The sequence below is a fragment of the Mercurialis annua genome, linkage group LG1-X (genome assembly GCF_937616625.2).
Source record: "Mercurialis annua linkage group LG1-X, ddMerAnnu1.2, whole genome shotgun sequence".
Taxonomy (NCBI): domain Eukaryota; kingdom Viridiplantae; phylum Streptophyta; class Magnoliopsida; order Malpighiales; family Euphorbiaceae; genus Mercurialis; species Mercurialis annua.
This window is the reverse complement of record NC_065570.1, coordinates 45,654,414-45,672,115: the sequence shown is the minus strand read 5'-3', so window position 1 is coordinate 45,672,115 and position 17,702 is coordinate 45,654,414. Positions and strand designations below refer to the sequence as shown.

Below are 17,702 nucleotides of genomic sequence, written 5' to 3'. Positions count from 1 at the left end.
TGAAAACGAAATTAGAGAAAAATTTACTCCTAAAGAAACATTTCAGTTTACTCCTAAAGAAAAATCAAGAAAACATTACATTACATTACTCTCTCATTCTCCTTTCTTTTTCTTTTCAAGAAAACAGAAATAAAATGAATACTGATAGCAAGCTATCAACATCTCCTGGGAAACTCCAAGTGAAGAAATTGCTACTGAAGGAAACTCAGTCGGATGTTAAAGTAAAGACTCTCAAATCTTGGCTTTGCTTCCTGGAATTTTAAGTGTTTAATTGATTGATCATCAACCTGCTTGGATAGACTAGGAAATCTGAGATAATTAATTGAATTCTTTTACTTCAACTAATCTGTTTAGTCTGTTTATTAGATTAAGAGTGGTGGTGGGTTAATTTGTTGTGTTTATAATTTAGTAGAACAACTAGAAAAAACGTAGTATTTGATAGGCAACACTGGTTTGTGTTTGGATGATGAGAAAATGGGTAAATAGTATCTCAACTAACTTAAAAATTACGCGAAACCAGTTAAAGAAAATGAGGTAAAGAAAATCAGTTAAAGAAAATTGCTCTTAAGTTTATCATTCTTAAAAATTACGCTAAAGCAGTTAAACAAAATCCTGACAAAAACAAATAGAACATGGAAAACCAAGGAGGCATGAACGAAGCCCTTTTAAGGTTTGCAGAGTTTGTTGAGATCATGTTCCATGGCGTACCACCGCGGCACTACCCTTGAAGCGTGAGGATGAATATCCTTATACGACTTCTTGATTGTCTGTTCCGCAACTTGAGAAGCCATTACAATATCTCGGAGAGGAATCTCGAGGACTGAAAGTTGAGCGATTATGAAGATAATGGCAGCCAAGATAGAACAAGGACTCCTCCTTATATCAACTTCTTTACAATTTTCAAGAGCTTCTTGTACGGCTTTCATGTCTTTATTTTTCATGCCAAGATTCGAACAAAACCGCCTCACAAGCCCACTTCCGTTCAAACATCCGGCAGTAGCAATAACATCAATCTCTGTTTGCTTCTTGATAAAATCTGCAGCTTTATTGAGTTCTTTTCTGGAAACCCCTTGTGCAACACAGCAGATTTCCTTGGCAGTTCTCGGCATTTTACTCTCTTTACAAGCAACGAACAAGCACGCTGCTAATATCGACTTCACATTCTTTCCTTTGCAGGATTTCTTGTCCACTAAATTTTTGTATATCTCATCAGCCCTAATCTTGCTACTTTTACCAATACTTAGCCTATCCGCCATCCTACTTATTGATTCAAAACCCTCCGTCAAGATTTTGTCCGGGTTCGTAAGCAATTCACGGTTCTTGAAAATAAATTCCTTACTAAGATTTTGTCCGGGTTTTGCTACAATTGTGGTGGAAAGGTTTCCATGGGTTAAGAGCGGATTAGAGACGTTGCCGACTCAATTAGGATCATGATCGTCCTTTTCGGAGTCGGCAAAAGTTCGCCATTCGCAAGTTTGATCGATGAAGTGATGGTCAAGAACTAATCCACAGTTAGTGCAGATTGTATCTCCCGACGTATGATCATCTACCACTTCTGTTTGTGTCTTACAATCAGTGCAGTAAGCCATATAGTCACTCATGATTTTGTTGAAGCTTTAATCGTATGTTTTAAGGTTTTAAGAAAGGGCTCTCTGCTCTATTTATAGGTTGGCACCTGATATCCAAATATGATTAGGATTTGTATTTGGTTTGCTCCTAAATTCCTAATGAGGAAAGTAATGTGCAAGACAAAAGATGAAGAAAAGTACTGATTTGGTCCCTATATTTCAATAGCCTTTCTCAATTACCCCAAACATCTAAATTCCAAATTCTCTTTAATGTTATGGGCAAATTGGCCGAATTGTGAATTGTTTGACGTACGATAAATTTACTTTTAAGCCAATAGAGAGTGAATGATTCCAAATATATTTCTTATATAAGTATACTCTGTTGTAACTTATTATTGTAAAAGGGGTGAATATATATATTGGACCCTCACGTTTGGTTTGATTTTAAATTTGAACCTTAATAAATTTTGTTATTTTGATGGAGATAGTTAACGTTATAAAAAAATTTCACATCGAACCCTCCTAATCTAAAATGTCACATGTCCGTTAGTGACTGACCGATGTAGCACTGACGTATTAGGTTAGATTGTGTTGGCCATTCACTAACATACACGTGGCATTTTAGGTTTTCAGGATCCGATGTAAATTTTTTTATATAGCGTTAAGTATCTCTCTCGAAAAAAAAGTCATTAGAATCTAAATTTAAAACCGAACCAAATTTGAGGGTCCAACATGTACATTTAGCCTTGCAAAAGATTTAGAAATTTATCATTATATGGACTTCATATATAGATATAAAGATTAATTTATTTACAGTATAATTTTATATTATAAGGAAAAAAGATTGTTTCTAAGAATATCTTTGTTTTTAAAGCATTTATTTTACAGCTTTTTTTTCAATAAACTTTAATATTGGATTTTCAAACTTAATCCAAAAAGTTAGATTTTCTGATGGCAAAATAATTTTTATATAATTTAGTTAATGTTAATGATAATATGATTTAAAAATTAAGAATGCTTAAGTAGTTTACATAGGTTATTGTATTAGTACTCAAGATTTTTTAGTCTGATGTGAAAGAGATTCTTTTAACTTTCTGTTTGGTTTTATCAGCAAAGAAAATGTAATTTGAGATTTTATTATGCTTTTTGGTTACTTCATGCTTGTATTTACATGGGTTATTTGTAGGGTTTTTGATATATGAGGCACCCAAAAATCCAGTTCTGTGCCTATTCTGGAATTAAGGACCCACATGTTCCGCATTCCTAGAATGCGGAACATGTGGAGTTCCGCATTCTAGGAATGCGGAACCTGCTAATCAGATTAATTAATCTGATTAGCAGTGTTCCGTATTCCTAGAATGCGGAACACTGACACATTACCGGGACCGTTCGGAGCTGGTCTCCCAACGTTGCCTATAAAAATGGGTTCAAAACCCATTTTTCTATCTACACAAATTTCTATTTACACAAAAATTATTTTCTCCCAACGGTAATAATTATTCAAAATCCATTATATTTTGAAGTTAAACGGAAAAAAGTTGGAAGAAATTATATTTCGGAGCTAAGCGGATCTCTTCGTGAAGTGTTATATTTTTTATTCGATACTAATTATTTTAAAGGACTACAAGAGGTTAGTACGTGTAATTTTTTTAATTATTGTATTAAATAATTTTAGTGTTTATAAATGTTAGAAATTTAATAATATGTAAAATTGTTATAAAATTAATTTTAATATAGCAAAATATTAGACTTTAATTGTAACTTAGAAATGCATGTATAATATAAAAAAATTAGGATATGTTTAATATAATTATATTAGAATATAATTAGAACGTATATAATTAAAAATTACATGTAATAAGGAAGTGTATAATTAGAAATTTCATACAATTATATTAGGATATGTTTAATTTATTTTTATTTGAAAAAATAATTAGAAATAAAGTAATAGTAATTACGATTGATATGTTAACGCTATAAATTTAAGATTTGCATTTTAAATATAACGGTGTCAATATTTGCTGTTTATTAATTAGAAATGACGAGTCCAAATATATCTTTGTTGATATGGTGTGATGGCCGTATTGTGAGTTCTCCGTGTGGAATAGAATACCACGGGGGTCGTCCGGTTAATATGGCGCTTAGCGAGAGAATGAGTTTCGAAGAATTACAAAATATTTGTAGAAGAGCAGTTTCTACCGACGGGGAAGTAAAAATTTCAAAAATCTACTTCCGGCTTCCAAGAATAGTTGAGGGTGCGATACGGTCGTACTCGTTGTTTTCTGTGGAGAATAACGAGCATGTGGTTGGAATTCTGAACGAGATCGTGCGGTATCCGCAACTGGAGATTTTGGAATTGTACGTGGAATACGAGGCCGTGGTTCGCAACAAGACTTTACTGGATCAGTTGGTCTTAGGTGATTCAAGCGGGTCTGAGAAGGGTAGTGGTGAAGAGGAAGAAGAGGAAGAAGAGGATTTCTACGACAACAACGAAGAGGATGTCGAGGAAGACTTAGGAGCAGATTCACAATATGAGTCGCAACTTCCTGAGCATGTAAGAACGGCGGATCTTTGCGACTTTGACGTCGCCCCGGAGGCTGATGAAAAGATTATGTGGGATCCTGGGATGGAATTCCGAGTAGGGATGGTATTCCCAAATCGCGATGCCGTCCGAGCTTGTGCGACTACTTATTCGGTCGGGGTGGGAAGGGAGTTCAAGGGTCGCCGAACTACCAACTCCACAATAGTGTTGGCTTGCAGGCAGAACCCTGTATGTAAATGGTGGCTGCGCGCTACACTTCTGCAAGCAACTCAGACGTGGACGTTGACAAAATATATTGGCCTGCACACGTGCAATCAGCTGTTACCTGATCCAAACCATCGGAATTTTGGGTCTGTTGCAATCGCAGACTATATCAAGGGTCAAGTAAAGCTGCAACGTGATATACGGATCGATACCCTCAGAGCTGGAATTTGGCAACAAGTTGGAGTTAGGCCTCCGTATAAACGAATATGGAATGCAAAGGAAAAGGCAATAGCTGATGTTTACGGTGGCTGGTATGAATCATTTGCTATGGTTCACAAGTTCATGAACGAGATGATGCATGTCAACCCTGGATCTTTCTGGGATGCAGAAGGTATACGTAATAACTCTAATTTGTTATATAACGAGTTGCTTCAAGTAATAATTCTAATTTTGTTGAACTTGTGATTTGTAGGCGCTGAGGTGTACACCGACGGGATCCTTCAGCCGAAAGTCGTAACTTTCATCCGAATGTTCTGGACTTTCAAACCGACAATTGAAGGGTTTCGTTTTTGCAAGCCAGTTTTGTTCGTCGACGGTACTCATTTGTATGGCAAAGCAAATACAAAATGACCTTGTTGATCGCGTCGGCAATCGATGGGAACAGTCACATCATGCCACTGGCATTTGCACTTGTTGAATCTGAAAGTACTGCCAGTTATGAGTACTTTTTTGAACATTTGCGTGAGCACGTGATTTGCGAAAGGAAGGTGGCCATTATATCTGATCGGCACGCTAGAATATTGTCGGTTCTGAAGCGTCCTGAATGGGCCGGTGTCGCCCACAAGTTTTGCATCAGACATTTTTGTAGTAATTTTCAGACCAAGTTTAGGAACAAGGTTTTGAAGAAGCTGGCGGATAAAGCAGGTAATGATTTTTTACGAGTCATTATAAACGCTACATAGGTTATTATTATGCGCTAATATTATGGTTTGCCACATAGGCCGAGCATATCAGAAGCACAAGTATAAACGCTACATGGCAGCGATCGAGATTAGAAGCCCAGAAGCGTATGCATGGCTGACTAAGCAAGAAAAGCGGCCTAAAGAAAAGTGGACAAGAGTGTATGACAAAAAAGGGCAACGCCACAATGTGATGACAACTAACTATGCTGAGTCTGTCAATGCGACACTGAAGAATATAAGGGGGCTTCCGATCACATCAATGCTTGAGGCAATTTTTGCTCGGATGGTTAAAATGTTCGACACGCGTTGGAAGACGTATGAGGAGTTGATTGCTACAAACGTTCACAACACCCCAATATGCATCCAACTACTGAAGCAGAGGGGGGAGAAGGCTCGTTTTCATACAAGTCAGACGTACGACCGTTCTACGATGACATGCAAAGTGGAAACTAGGAAGAACCACTCAAATGGGAGAGGAGGAAATACCCATACGGTAAACCTTCAGCATAAGAAATGCACGTGCGGTAAATTCCAGCAATTTAAGTTGCCCTGCTCTCATGCTATGGCCGTTTGTGCGAAGGAGAAGCTGAACCCTCTTGAGTTTGTGCATTGGCATTACCAGACCAAGTTTGCAATTCAATGCTGGAACACTCCATTTAAAGTGTTACGTGCCGGCACATACTGGAAGATGTCCGGCATAGGCGAACCCCACTTCATTCCAAACCCTGAATGGCGTCGAAAAAGAGGGCGTCCAGTCAACCAGCGCTTCAGGAACGAGATGGATCAGGAATACAGGGAAGATCCGAGTCCTAACTGGTGTAGTAGATGTTGTCGCCGGGGTCACAATGCAAATGATTGTACCAATCCTATCCGAGATGAGTAGATTATGACTGTTATCGTGTAATAGACAGGAAGTAGTTATGACTGTTATTGCATTTGTGATGACTGTTATTATATTTGTGATGACTGTTATTGTTTTAATGAATGTTACTTTAGTAATGTATTATTCTTATGAATCTCCTTTTAGTAATTCTTACGAATATCATTCACTAATGTATTATTCTTATGAATGTTTGTTGTAATTTTTAATAACTGCTGTATGTATTTGTTATTTCAGCTATTGCTGAACGTCGGGACTACTACACTCCTGGGCCGTTGGTGCCAGACGTTCTGACAATGCAGGACGATCACAGATCCTCGGTTATTTGGGATAACCAGGTAAAATCTTGTTTTTTATTCTCCTAATTTGTTTATAATTTTTAGTGTCCTAATTTTTATATAATTTTTATATTTTCAGGGCGACAAGTCTTCCTTAGGGTCACGTTCGAGCGCCAGACTTACTCCATTTCACGAGCTAGATTCTCGCATCAGAAATGGGATTATTCAGACTGGCATGTCTGGTTTTATCGCGATGCGCCAGTTTCCAGTTGACTTGTGCCTTATCACAGCTCTTGTGGAGAGGTGGAGACCAGAGACACACACGTTTTGGTTTCCAGAGGGCGAGTGTACTATCACGCTGCAGGACGTGGCCATCCTGACAGGGCTCCCAGTGGATGGGACGCCAGTTACCGGACCTCGTATACGGGATTGGAACACGGTGTCTGTTCCTCTTTTAGGGAGGGAGATAGAGGTCAGCCGTTCCCGTAAACCGGGGTGCTCGTGGGTCAGTGGTGCTTAGTTGTCAGCTCAGTTTGCTGGTTGGACGGTATTGCCTGCGGGTGCTATAGAGGATCAGGTTGACCAGGCGGTTCGAGGTTACCTTTGGGCTGCTTTACAGGGTCTGTGCTTTCCGGATTTGAACAGTGGCCACTTGGGCGTGAGGATTCTTCCGCATCTGGCGGATTTAGGCCACTTGCGCGATATCAGCCGGGGATCGGCTGTTCTGGCGTATTTGTACCACGAGCTATGCCTCTGCGCCTCTGCTTCGGCGAACAGACAAAACATCGGGGGCGCCGTGTGGATTCTACAGCTCTGGGCTTACGAGCGACTTAGGCCATTGCGACCCCGTTTGGCCGACTTTGATGTCACGGGGGGATTGCCTTTGGGTGACAGGTACATTTTTCGTATGAAGTTATCTTAATTTTACGTTTTTCAGTACACTTAAAATATAGTCCCATCCTAAGTGCAGATGGGGGGGTCCCAGACAGCGAGAGCGGGGGACACGACGAGTTCCCAGACACTCAGTTTCTCACTTCAGACTGTTATTGGACGGGCTGCGTTACGACGATGTAAGTTTTAATTTTTTTTTGAATTTAACTAACGTACGAACAAATGTTAACTAACTTTCTAATTTACGTGCGCAGATCGTTTGGCAGCCATACTCCGACGACGTTCTCCAGTCCATCCCACAGATGTACCTGACAGGGCGACATATTTGGCGTGCCCGAGTGCCAATAATCTACTATCACATCGTCGAGTGGCACCAGCCGGATAGGGTTCTGCAGCAGTTCGGCTTACAGCAGCCCATTCCCCTGCCTGCTATGCAAGATCGGCGCCTTCATAACATCCAGTATCAGGGGAACTACAACTTCGATGAACTGCTCTCAGATTACATTCAGATTTGGAACAACAGAGCGGCTTACGTTGTTCAGGGTTACCAGCTCCAGCGTCCACCTCACTATCATTCAGCGTATATGGAGTGGTTTCGGAGCAGCAGCCGGCGTTGGATTACCCATGAGGGCGCAGCGGCCGGACAGAGTGTACGTATTTATTTTATTATTAAATTTCTCTTATTATTGTATACACTGACAATTTGTTTCTTTGATGTAAACAGCGCGACACTTTCGAGATGATCGCCCTTCAGAGAGAGGCGCGTGCGTCTAGAATTGGGACTGCTGCACGCAGTTCTCAATTAGCTTACGGAGAGGAACGCTGTGACGTCACACTGCCCCCACCAGAGCCAGCAGTTCCGGCTTACGTACTACCTCCTCTTCCTCCCCTGACCATCGATCTGGCTCACATCAGGGGAGCGCGTAGACGGCAGCCTAGAGCCGCCCCGCCTCGCGAGCGCCCGGCAGACCCTATCCCCCCACCGGTCTACTTCCACTTCGATCCTACAGCCACTACAGACAGACGGGGGGAGTACTATGGCCCGACTCAGTACTACGGTTCCACTTCCACTTCAGCATCACAGCCTCCGTGGCATCAGACCTCTTTCCCACAGGTTTCATGTCATTTATAATTTAATTTATTGCTTTTTTAACTCGTAGTTAAATATATATTTTAAATGTTGCGTTTTTAACTTTGTATTTCAGGGACCCCAGGTATCATCGTATCAGGTCCCGCCTTCGTCGATGCCGTTTTTTGAGCCGTCGTACGGACAGACAGCATATACCACTTCTCTGGGCACGCCACCGGCGTCTCAGTTCCAGCAGGCCACACCACCGGTGTCTCAGTTCCGGCAGGCCACACCACCGGCGTCTCCGTTTCAGCAGACCACACCACCGCCGTTTGCTGCATCAGATCAGTATTACTGTCCAGCGCCATATACAGATGCTCAACCATTCACGTCTTTCGAACAGTGTTACCGTCCCACGATGCCTTCGGATGATCAGCCGTCGACGTCACATTCGCGGCCATCTTCTTCTCACCAGGCCCAGGATCCATCACAGCTACATTTTACACTGTCAGAGTCATGGTTATTCGGTCCGGAGATCGGTTTAGAGCCGTACGAGGAGCTTTTATTACGACCGGATCTCACACCTCCATCTTTTAGACTCCTACCGCCCACACAGGAGGAGACCGGTACTGCACCACCAGCAGCAGACGTTCAGCATTCAGCTCAGGACGAGGACGCCCACGACAGCGGCGAGAGCCCTCCGGTACCCAGACAGTTTCACTCGATCACAGACAGCTCGCGGCACCGACGAGAGACTCACGGTTTGAGGATACAGAGACCGAGGACTCGTAGATATGAGGATTAGATTTCATATTTTTCTTTATTTATCGATTTTTGTATTTTAGTATATGTTCTATGTTTACTATATTATGTATATTATATTCGTGTGTTATACTTGTTATTTTTTTATCAGTGTCTGTTAAAATCATTAGTTAAATAAAATAAATATTTATATCGTCTGTTAAATTTTGTCGTTTATTTATAAGCGTTTGTTAAATTCAGTAGTTAAAAAAATATTTAAATCGTTTCTTAATATATCGTTTAATAAAATTATTTTATATTATTTTTAGTTTATAATTATTTAAATAATTTTTTGTTTTTAAAAAATTAACAATCAGCGATGATTGGGCATTTTAGTGCCCAATCATTGCTGTCCCAATGATTGGGGAGACAAAACTGTCTCCCCGATCATTGGGGAAGCACGTTCCGCATTCCTTGAATGCGGAACATGCTTTAAGCAGCTGATTAACAATTAATCAGCTGCTTAAGGTGTTTCGCATTCTAGGAATGCGGAACACCTCCAGTTCCGCATTCCTAGAATGCGGAACTGGTGGTCCCAGGCACTCTTCTGGAATTAATTCCAGAAGAGGCACAGAACTGGAAATTTGGGTGCCTTTGAGGCACCCAAATATCAAAAACCCTTATTTGTATTAGTCATGATTTTGTTTTTTGGCAAGTTTGTCAAGAAATCTTTATTATTTCATCAACACTAGAAAATATGAGATGAAAGAATTCTTTTACTCCAATTATTCTGAAAAATCATGAAGGTCAGTTTGTGGAACATCTAGAAAATGTATTAGAATTTCGATACGCAACACTGGTTTCTGTTTGGATGATGAGAAAATGGCTAAAAAGTATCTGAACAATCCATGTTCTAATAAATCATTATTCACTCTAAACTAGTTAAAGAAAATCCTGAAAAAAAAGAAAAAATTCAACATGGTAAACAAAGGAGTCATGAACGAAGGCCTTCAAGCTTTGCAGAGTTTGTTGAGATCACATTCCTTGGCGTACCACCGCGGCACTACCCTGGAAGCGTGAGGACGAATATCCTTATACGACTTCTTGATTGTCTGTTCCGCAACTTGAGAAGCCATTGCAATATCCCGGATAGCAATCTTTTGGCCCGAAAGTTGAGCGATTATGAAGATAATGGCAGCCAAGATAGAACATGGACTCCTCCTGATATCAACTTCTTTAGAATTCTCAAGAGCTTCTTGTACGGCTTTCATGTCCTGGTTTTTCATGCCAAGATTCGAACAGAATCGCCTCACAAGCCCACTTCCGTTCAAACATCCGGCAGTAGCAATAACATCAATCTCTGTGTGCTTCTTGATAAAATCGGCAGCTCTATTTATTTCTTTTCTTGAAACCCCTTGTGCAACACTGCAGATCTCCTTAGCAGTTCTCGGCATTTTACTCTCTTTACATGCAACGAACAAGCACGCTGCCAATATCGACTTCACATTCTTTCCTTTGCAAGATTTCTTGTCCAGTAAATTCTTGTATATCTCATCAGCTCTAATCCTGCTACTTTTACCAATACTTAGCCTTTCAGCCATTCTACTTATTGATTCAAAACCCTCCGTCAATACTTTGTCAGGGTTTGTAAGTGAATCATGGTTCTTGCGATTAAATTCATCAGCAAGCTTTTGTCCGGGTTTTGCTACAATTGTTGTGGAAAGGTTACCATGGGATAAGAGCGGATTAGAGACGTTGCCGACGCGGTTAGGATCATGATCGTCCTTTTCGGAGTCGGCAAAAGTTCGCCATTCGCAAGTTTGATCGATGAAGTGATGGTCAAGAACTAAGCCACAGTCAGTGCAGATTGTATCTCCCGACGTATGATCATCTACCACTTCTGTTTGTGTCTTACAATCGGTGCAGTAAGCCATATAGTCACTCATGATTTAATTTCCTCAAGTTTTGTTCGAAGCTTTAATCGTATGGTTTATGGTTTAAAGAAAGGGCTCTCTGCTCTATTAATATGTTGGCAGCGGAAGGAACTGAAATCCAATTAGGATTTGTATTTGGAACGCGCCTGCAGATTGTTTGCTCCTAATGAGGAAGGAAAATACGCAAGACAAAAAAAAAAGGAGAAGTACTAATTTGGTTCCTGAAATTTCAATAGCCTTTCCCAATAACTCTAAACTTAATTACTTTTAAGCTAACAGAGAGGAGTGATTGTTTACATTCCCAATAACTCCAAACTTAATACACTATGTTTTAACTTATTTGGGAACGATTTAGAAATTTATCATTTTATGGCCTTCATATATAGATATTAAGATTATTTTATTTACAGTAGTATAATTTTCTATTATAAAATAAGATTGTTTTTAAGAATATCTTGGCTTTTAAAGCATCTAATCTTACAGCTTTTTATGAAATAAACTTTAATATTGGATTTTCAAACTTCATTAATCTAACAAGTTCGATTTTCTAATGGCAAAATAAATTTATAATTATTTAGTTAAAGTTTTTTAATAATATTATTAAGCTAAAATTATTTACAAACTCAATTTAGTTAAAGTTAGGAAATTTTCGTTTGCAGTTGAACTAATTAAATTAATCCACTTAAGCAATTCACGATAGACCAGATATGTTTTGGATATAATTATGAGGAAATTACACCACATGACTCATATTCTATAAAGTTATACATTACTGACTCATAAATAATTTTTACGCAACAATCTCTCACTGTTCTTTTAAGTGTTCTCATTTATACCTCATTATAGTATTAGCCCCTTTTTACCTTTATTCCTTAATAACTGAGCTGAAGAACAATTCCTCCAACCCCATTAAATATAACTGGAACAGTTGTCATCATTATTTCTAAAATTAGATCTAATTATTTCATGGTGGCCAGAAATTTCATGATTCTGACGACGAAGATGGCTGTAGAAATAACAAATGCCGACAAAAAAATGCGCTATCAAATTAAGAGACAGATGATCAATGAATTAACCACCGCCTGCGATCGATGTTTATGGTTCAACAATCGTCGTCGAGTGCCGCAAATGGAATAGAGCGACGAAGGAGGAATGGCGGGGCTCCGACAACGGAGGAAGGAGACAACGGTTGTCCTAAATGGTCTATGCTCCGACGTCCGATGTTTATGCTTCAAAAACCGATGACTACTGTTGTACCGGTGCTAAGGATGTCTTGGAATTGCTAATGTTCATATATATTTTCACTATCTTTTTTTTTTCGCATTTTAGGCTCTGGGTTCTTCTCTTTTCTTGAATTGGTGATGATTTATATAAATATATAAGCAATATACTTGAAAGCATATTAACATAATTTGGTTATTCTTTTATTTGGTTCATACATGGAATGTCAGTGACATTGTCCTTGCCTGCAAATTAATGTGTAGATTTGAATGTTTTGAGGCAAGTATGTATTGTTTGGATGATACAGCCTTTTGTAAATAAATAGAGAATAATTTTTCTATTGTTTTTGAAAATATAAATTAATACAAATCAATTTAATAATTTTGAAGTAATTATAGCTTGGAAACTTCTTTCACTGTCTATGCAGATCTCACTTATTGTTTTAATGGTATTCTTATTAGTTAGTTGGCACCATAGTTGGAGCAAATTTGAGACAAAATGTTAAATTTCTTTACTTTATATATTAGTTTTCTTTTGATTTTATGCATTGAATTTGAAATTGGCATCTTATTCTTATAGTGTGTATATGTGATTGGTAATATTTTATGTACAAATTCTATATATAGTAGATGTAAATTTAAAATAAATTCAACGTAAATTAATATAAATTAGATGTCAAGTTAATGTAAATTATACGTCAATTCAGTGTAAACTAAATTTACATCTTATTTTTTTCTTTTTGTGTGAATTTTGCTCATTTATGTTTAGAGTTTTGAATCTGTTGTATTTAGAGTTTTGATCATGTTCTATACAATGTCGACAAGTGTCGATTTCGATTTTTTTTCTCACGAGTTCTCTTTGATTATTGGAACTAAAAATAAACTAAATATCAACCTGAAATCAATAAAAAAGCAATTGAAAATCAACTTAATATCAACCAGAAATCAACTAGAAATTAACCAGAAATCAACTGAAAATCAACTTAACAATCAGAAATCAACTGAAAATCAACTTAATATCAACCAAATGTCAAAAAATTGACTTTTCATTGTCAAAACTACTATTATCATTTTTCCCTCCTTAATGTTAACAAACGTCGATTTCGACTGTTTTGGCGAGTTCGCTTTTTGTTGAAACTCTTATTTTATAATTTTACCAAATTTTAAATATGAATCGAATGTCAATATAAAATCAACCGAATGTCAACTGAAAATCAACCGAATGTCAACTGAAAATCAACCGAATATTAATAATATAATTTAGTTAACTAAAATTTCTGATAAAGATTTGCTTAAGAATTTCTTGTAATTTATATACTAATTTTAATGGAAAGCAATTTGAATTTTGGTGGAAAAAGTAAATGCATTTCATTTTACTTATGTCTCAACTGAATGTTAAAAGGTCAAAAAGTAAAAAAAAAAACTAACATTTAGAATTAACAATACAAAACAATAAAAAAGCAAACTAAACTAAAAAAATTAAAATATTCACTCACTCAACAATGAATCGTCTCCTCCTCTCCTTCACCCTCTTCATTTTTCTCTCCATCAGTTCTAATTTCTCAAGTAAATTCCAATTTTTAATCTTTAATCACTAATTTCTTATTATTTGCAGATGTTAATCCAATTTCCTTCAAATTTATCAACAAATGCTGTTGCACCGTATGGCCTGGACTCCTATCCGTCGCTACCTCCCCACGGCCTTCTACCATCGGCTTCACTCTCAAACCCGAAATATCAAGATTTGTTTCCATTCCACCATTCTGGTCGGGTCGGTCATAGGCGAGAACTCACTGTTCTTGAGATTCTTACGGTTCTCATGTCTTACTGCCGATTGTGGCTCCGGTAAGCTGGAGTGCGGCGGAAGCGACGTTATTCCACCGACGACTTTGCCTGAGTTTACTGTAAATGCCACCAGAGGTTTGTATTTCTACAAAGTTAGCTTAGTCGACGATTATAATCTCCCGATGCTTGCGATTCCAAAGAAAGCTACTAACAGAAGTTGTTGTGCTGCGGACTGTTTGATTGACCTAAAATAAAGAAGATGATGATTTGATATTTGGCTGTGTGTTGGAAATAAGGAGGGTATAATTGTCCTACTTTGATACTAAATCAACTTGTTTTGGATTTCTAGGTACTTATGCAAAGTTCTATTTTATATTGAGAGATTTTTGCATATTTTTAATATCTGATGTATTTATGAAAACTAAAGGACTTTTTGAGGGATTTGTGTGATTAGCCCTATAATTATAGCTATATACAAATTGGATAATCAAACTGTTTGGATTATATTTAGATATATGGCTTAATAAATCTGTATGTCCTTGTACTTTGTTTCTTTTGCTCATAAGGTCCCTGCACTAGAATACACCATCATTAAATTCCTGCACTTTCATCTTCTCGAGGTCCTTCTGTTAACTTTCTGTTAGCGCGTGTAGTACACGCGCCGTTAATGAGAATATAATTCATTTTTGTAGTTTGATATATACAAATAAACTCCATGTGTTCGTAATTTTAAGTCCCTGCACTTTTAATTAACAAATAAAGTCCATGCACTTTTAGTTAACAAATACAGGAATGATGAAAAATTATTACCTAGACCTGGTCCATGAATTTTTAGCCATGTTTCGTAGACAGTTCCTATCACAACATCTAATTATTTATAATTGATGATAAAAATACAATAATTTAAATGACTTCCATTTTATATTTTGTTAGAGCATCTTCAATGCAATGCTAAAATGAAGTGCTAATGCCATAATTTAGCATTTAATCTTAAAATGCATCTTCAATGCAGTGCTATAGCCTGTGCTAAATTTAGCATATGCTATATCACGTGCTAAATTTAGCACAGACTATAGCATATGCTAAAATTCAACAACCAATAGCAATTCACTATTAATTACAACTTTACCACGGTCATTTTTTGCATTTATTATTTTTACCTACTTTTTTTATTTTTTTTACTTTTTTCATTTTAAATTTTATGCTTCTATTTAATTTTACAACATCGATTTCATTTTTTAATAGTAGACCATACATCAATATAATAAAAAAATTAAATAATTTATTTTTATATAATTCATCGATTCTTTTAACTATATCTTTTGAAAAGCTCATTATTAAATTAAAAAAAAATATTACATAAATTTTAGTTTAAAATATTTAATTAAAAAATTATTAAATAATTAGCAATTAATAAAATTAAGAGATAATTATTATCTTAATAAATAATTATAACATTTCTTTTTAACTTTGTGCATTGGAGTAAAATTTGAAATGCTATGCTATCTATAGCATTTTATCACTTTTTCATGCTAAATTTAGCATAAAAAGTAGCATCTCATTGGAGATGCTAAAACAAGAGTTCTACTTAATTTCAAATTTCTTTTAAATTGAAGTATGCGCCAAGAATCCTAATAGTCCTACTTAAATTACTCAACTAATTCTGATTTATTTTTATGCTTATTAAATATAGGCTATTAAGTTTGCATTGCCTCAAATCAGCTTTTTGTTACATAAAAAAGTTCACAATTCCGCCAATTTGGCCAAACAGTAAAGAGAATTTGGAATTTAAATGTTTGGAGTAACTGAGAAGAACTTTTGAAATTTCAGGGACCAAATAAGTATTTTTCCTTATTCTTTTAGCTAGCGATTTTTCTCATTATGAGCAAAATACTAATCCTAATCAAATATGGATTTCAGTTCCTTCCGCTGACAACCCTATAAATAGAGTTGACTGGCCTTTCACACAATTATTTCTGAAAACCCTAAACCATACAATTAAAGCTTCAAAGAAAACTTGAAGAAAATCATGAGTGACTACATGGATTACTGCACCGATTGTAAGAAACAAACAGAAGTGGTAGATGATCATGTGTCGGGAGATACAATCTGCACTAATTGTGGCTTAGTTCTTGACCATCACTTCGTCGATCAAACTTGCGAATGGCGAACTTTTGCCGACTCCGAAAAGGACGATCATGATCCTAACCGCGTCGGCAACGTCTCTAATCCGCTCTTATCCCATGGTAACCTTTCCACAACAATTGTAGCAAAACCCGGACAAAAGCTTGCTGATGAATTTAATCTCAAGAACCATGATTTGCTTACAAACCCTGACAAAGTATTGACGGAGGGTTTTGAATCAATAAGTAGAATGGCGGAAAGGCTAAGTATTGGTAAAAGTAGCAAGATTAGAGCTGATGAGATCTACAAAAATTTACTGGACAAGAAATCTTGCAAAGGAAAGAATGTGAAGTCGATATTGGCAGCGTGCTTGTTCGTTGCTTGTAAAGAGAATAAAATGCCGAGAACTGCCAAGGAGATCTGCAGTGTTGCACAAGGGGTTTCAAGAAAAGAAATAAATAGAGCTGCCGATTTTATCAAGAAACAAACAGACATTGATGTGATTGCCAGTGCCGAATGTTTGAATGGAAGGGGGCTTGTAAGGCGATTCTGTTCGAATCTTGGCATGAAAAACCAGGACATGAAAGCCGTACAAGAAGCTCTTGAGAATTCTAAAGAAGTTGATATCAGGAGGAGTCCATGTTCTATCTTGGCTGCCATTATCTTCATAATCGCTCAACTTTCAGTCCTCGAGATTCCTCTCCGAGATATTGCAATGGCTTCTCAAGTTGCGGAACAGACAATCAAGAAGTCGTATAAGGATATTCGTCCTCACGCTTCAAGGATCGTGCCGCAGTGGTACGCCATGGAACATGATCTCGACAAACTCTGCAAACCTTAAAAGTCCTTCGTTCATGCCTCGTTGGTTTTCCATGGTGTATTTTGTTTTCGGCAGAATTTTCTTTAATTCGTTTAGAGTAATTTTTAAGAAAGAAAAAGGGTCAAATAAGCCCCTAACATTTAGCCTATATGTCAAATAGGCCCTCAACGTTCGAAAAGGGTCAAATAAGCCCCTAACGCTTAGATGATATAATTTAAAAACGTTAGGGTCCTCGTTGCACCTTTTTGAACGTTGAGGGCCTATTTGACCTATAGGCTAAACGTTGGGCGCTTATTTGACCTTTTTCCCTTTTAAGAATGATAAACTTAAGAGTAATTTTCTTTAACTGATTTTCTTTATTTGATTTTGTTTAACCGGTTTAGAGTAATTTTTAAGTTAGTTGAGATACTTTTTAGCCATTTTCTCATCATCCAACCACAAACCAGTGTTGCCTATCAAATACGTTTTTTCTAGTTCTACAAAATTATAAACACAGCAAATTAGTTCAAATTATGTACTTTATAATTATGAAATGGCTTAATATATTATTTAACTCCTAAACTCTATCACTTTGTTCCATACGATCTCTAAACTAAATTTTTATTCCATTGGACTTTTTATCTATTTTTTTGTTCTATTTAACCCCTAAACATTACAATTTTGCTCCTTGTGACCTTTGAACTA

At 37.2% G+C, this 17,702-nt stretch overlaps 6 protein-coding genes across 6 annotated transcripts; 4 read left to right on the top strand and 2 right to left on the bottom strand.

The window, feature by feature from the left end:
• Window positions 1–665: 665 nt before the first annotated feature.
• LOC126671274 (transcription initiation factor IIB-2-like) lies at window positions 666–1,256 on the bottom strand. Its single transcript, XM_050365035.1, has one exon. The coding sequence runs from the start codon at window positions 1,254–1,256 to the stop codon at window positions 666–668; it is 591 nt and encodes a 196-aa protein (XP_050220992.1).
• A 2,644-nt stretch (window positions 1,257–3,900) lies between these two features.
• On the top strand, window positions 3,901–5,957 carry LOC126671264 (uncharacterized). The gene is made up of 3 exons (XM_056106427.1): window positions 3,901–4,705; window positions 4,787–5,238; window positions 5,315–5,957. The coding sequence occupies exons 1-2, from the start codon at window positions 4,180–4,182 to the stop codon at window positions 4,942–4,944; spliced, it is 684 nt and encodes a 227-aa protein (XP_055962402.1). The 5' UTR covers window positions 3,901–4,179; the 3' UTR covers window positions 4,945–5,238; window positions 5,315–5,957.
• Window positions 4,986–6,159, top strand: LOC130015080 (uncharacterized). Its single transcript, XM_056104590.1, has 2 exons — window positions 4,986–5,238; window positions 5,315–6,159. Exons 1-2 carry the CDS (start codon window positions 4,986–4,988, stop codon window positions 6,157–6,159), a joined length of 1,098 nt encoding a protein of 365 aa, XP_055960565.1.
• A 1,597-nt stretch (window positions 6,160–7,756) lies between these two features.
• LOC130015078 (leucine-rich repeat extensin-like protein 3) lies at window positions 7,757–9,199 on the top strand. Its single transcript, XM_056104589.1, has 3 exons — window positions 7,757–7,975; window positions 8,050–8,439; window positions 8,531–9,199. The coding sequence occupies exons 1-3, from the start codon at window positions 7,757–7,759 to the stop codon at window positions 9,197–9,199; spliced, it is 1,278 nt and encodes a 425-aa protein (XP_055960564.1).
• Window positions 9,200–10,145: 946 nt separating this feature from the next.
• On the bottom strand, window positions 10,146–11,081 carry LOC126671253 (transcription initiation factor IIB-like). Its single transcript, XM_050365015.1, has one exon. It carries the CDS (start codon window positions 11,079–11,081, stop codon window positions 10,146–10,148), a length of 936 nt encoding a protein of 311 aa, XP_050220972.1.
• A 4,984-nt stretch (window positions 11,082–16,065) lies between these two features.
• On the top strand, window positions 16,066–17,202 carry LOC126665700 (transcription initiation factor IIB-like). Its single transcript, XM_050358577.2, has one exon. The coding sequence runs from the start codon at window positions 16,104–16,106 to the stop codon at window positions 17,037–17,039; it is 936 nt and encodes a 311-aa protein (XP_050214534.1). The 5' UTR covers window positions 16,066–16,103; the 3' UTR covers window positions 17,040–17,202.
• The last annotated feature ends 500 nt before the right edge of the window (window positions 17,203–17,702 follow it).

What these genes read in the sequence shown, in the direction of transcription:
- LOC130015080 (XM_056104590.1), top strand. Translation starts at nt 4,986, where the DNA reads ATGCCACTGGCATTTGCACTTGTTGAATCTGAAAGTACTGCCAGTTAT. An exon ending in GAAGCTGGCGGATAAAGCAG is followed by an intron (nt 5,239 to 5,314) that starts GTAATGATTTTT and finishes TTTGCCACATAG; the next exon opens with GCCGAGCATATCAGAAGCAC.
- LOC130015078 (XM_056104589.1), top strand. Translation starts at nt 7,757, where the DNA reads ATGCAAGATCGGCGCCTTCATAACATCCAGTATCAGGGGAACTACAAC. An exon ending in GCGCAGCGGCCGGACAGAGT is followed by an intron (nt 7,976 to 8,049) that starts GTACGTATTTAT and finishes TGATGTAAACAG; the next exon opens with CGCGACACTTTCGAGATGAT. An exon ending in ATCAGACCTCTTTCCCACAG is followed by an intron (nt 8,440 to 8,530) that starts GTTTCATGTCAT and finishes TTTGTATTTCAG; the next exon opens with GGACCCCAGGTATCATCGTA.
- LOC126665700 (XM_050358577.2), top strand. Translation starts at nt 16,104, where the DNA reads ATGAGTGACTACATGGATTACTGCACCGATTGTAAGAAACAAACAGAA.
- LOC126671253 (XM_050365015.1), bottom strand. Translation starts at nt 11,081, where the DNA reads ATGAGTGACTATATGGCTTACTGCACCGATTGTAAGACACAAACAGAA.
- LOC126671274 (XM_050365035.1), bottom strand. Translation starts at nt 1,256, where the DNA reads ATGGCGGATAGGCTAAGTATTGGTAAAAGTAGCAAGATTAGGGCTGAT.
- LOC126671264 (XM_056106427.1), top strand. Translation starts at nt 4,180, where the DNA reads ATGTGGGATCCTGGGATGGAATTCCGAGTAGGGATGGTATTCCCAAAT. An exon ending in ATCTTTCTGGGATGCAGAAG is followed by an intron (nt 4,706 to 4,786) that starts GTATACGTAATA and finishes TGTGATTTGTAG; the next exon opens with GCGCTGAGGTGTACACCGAC.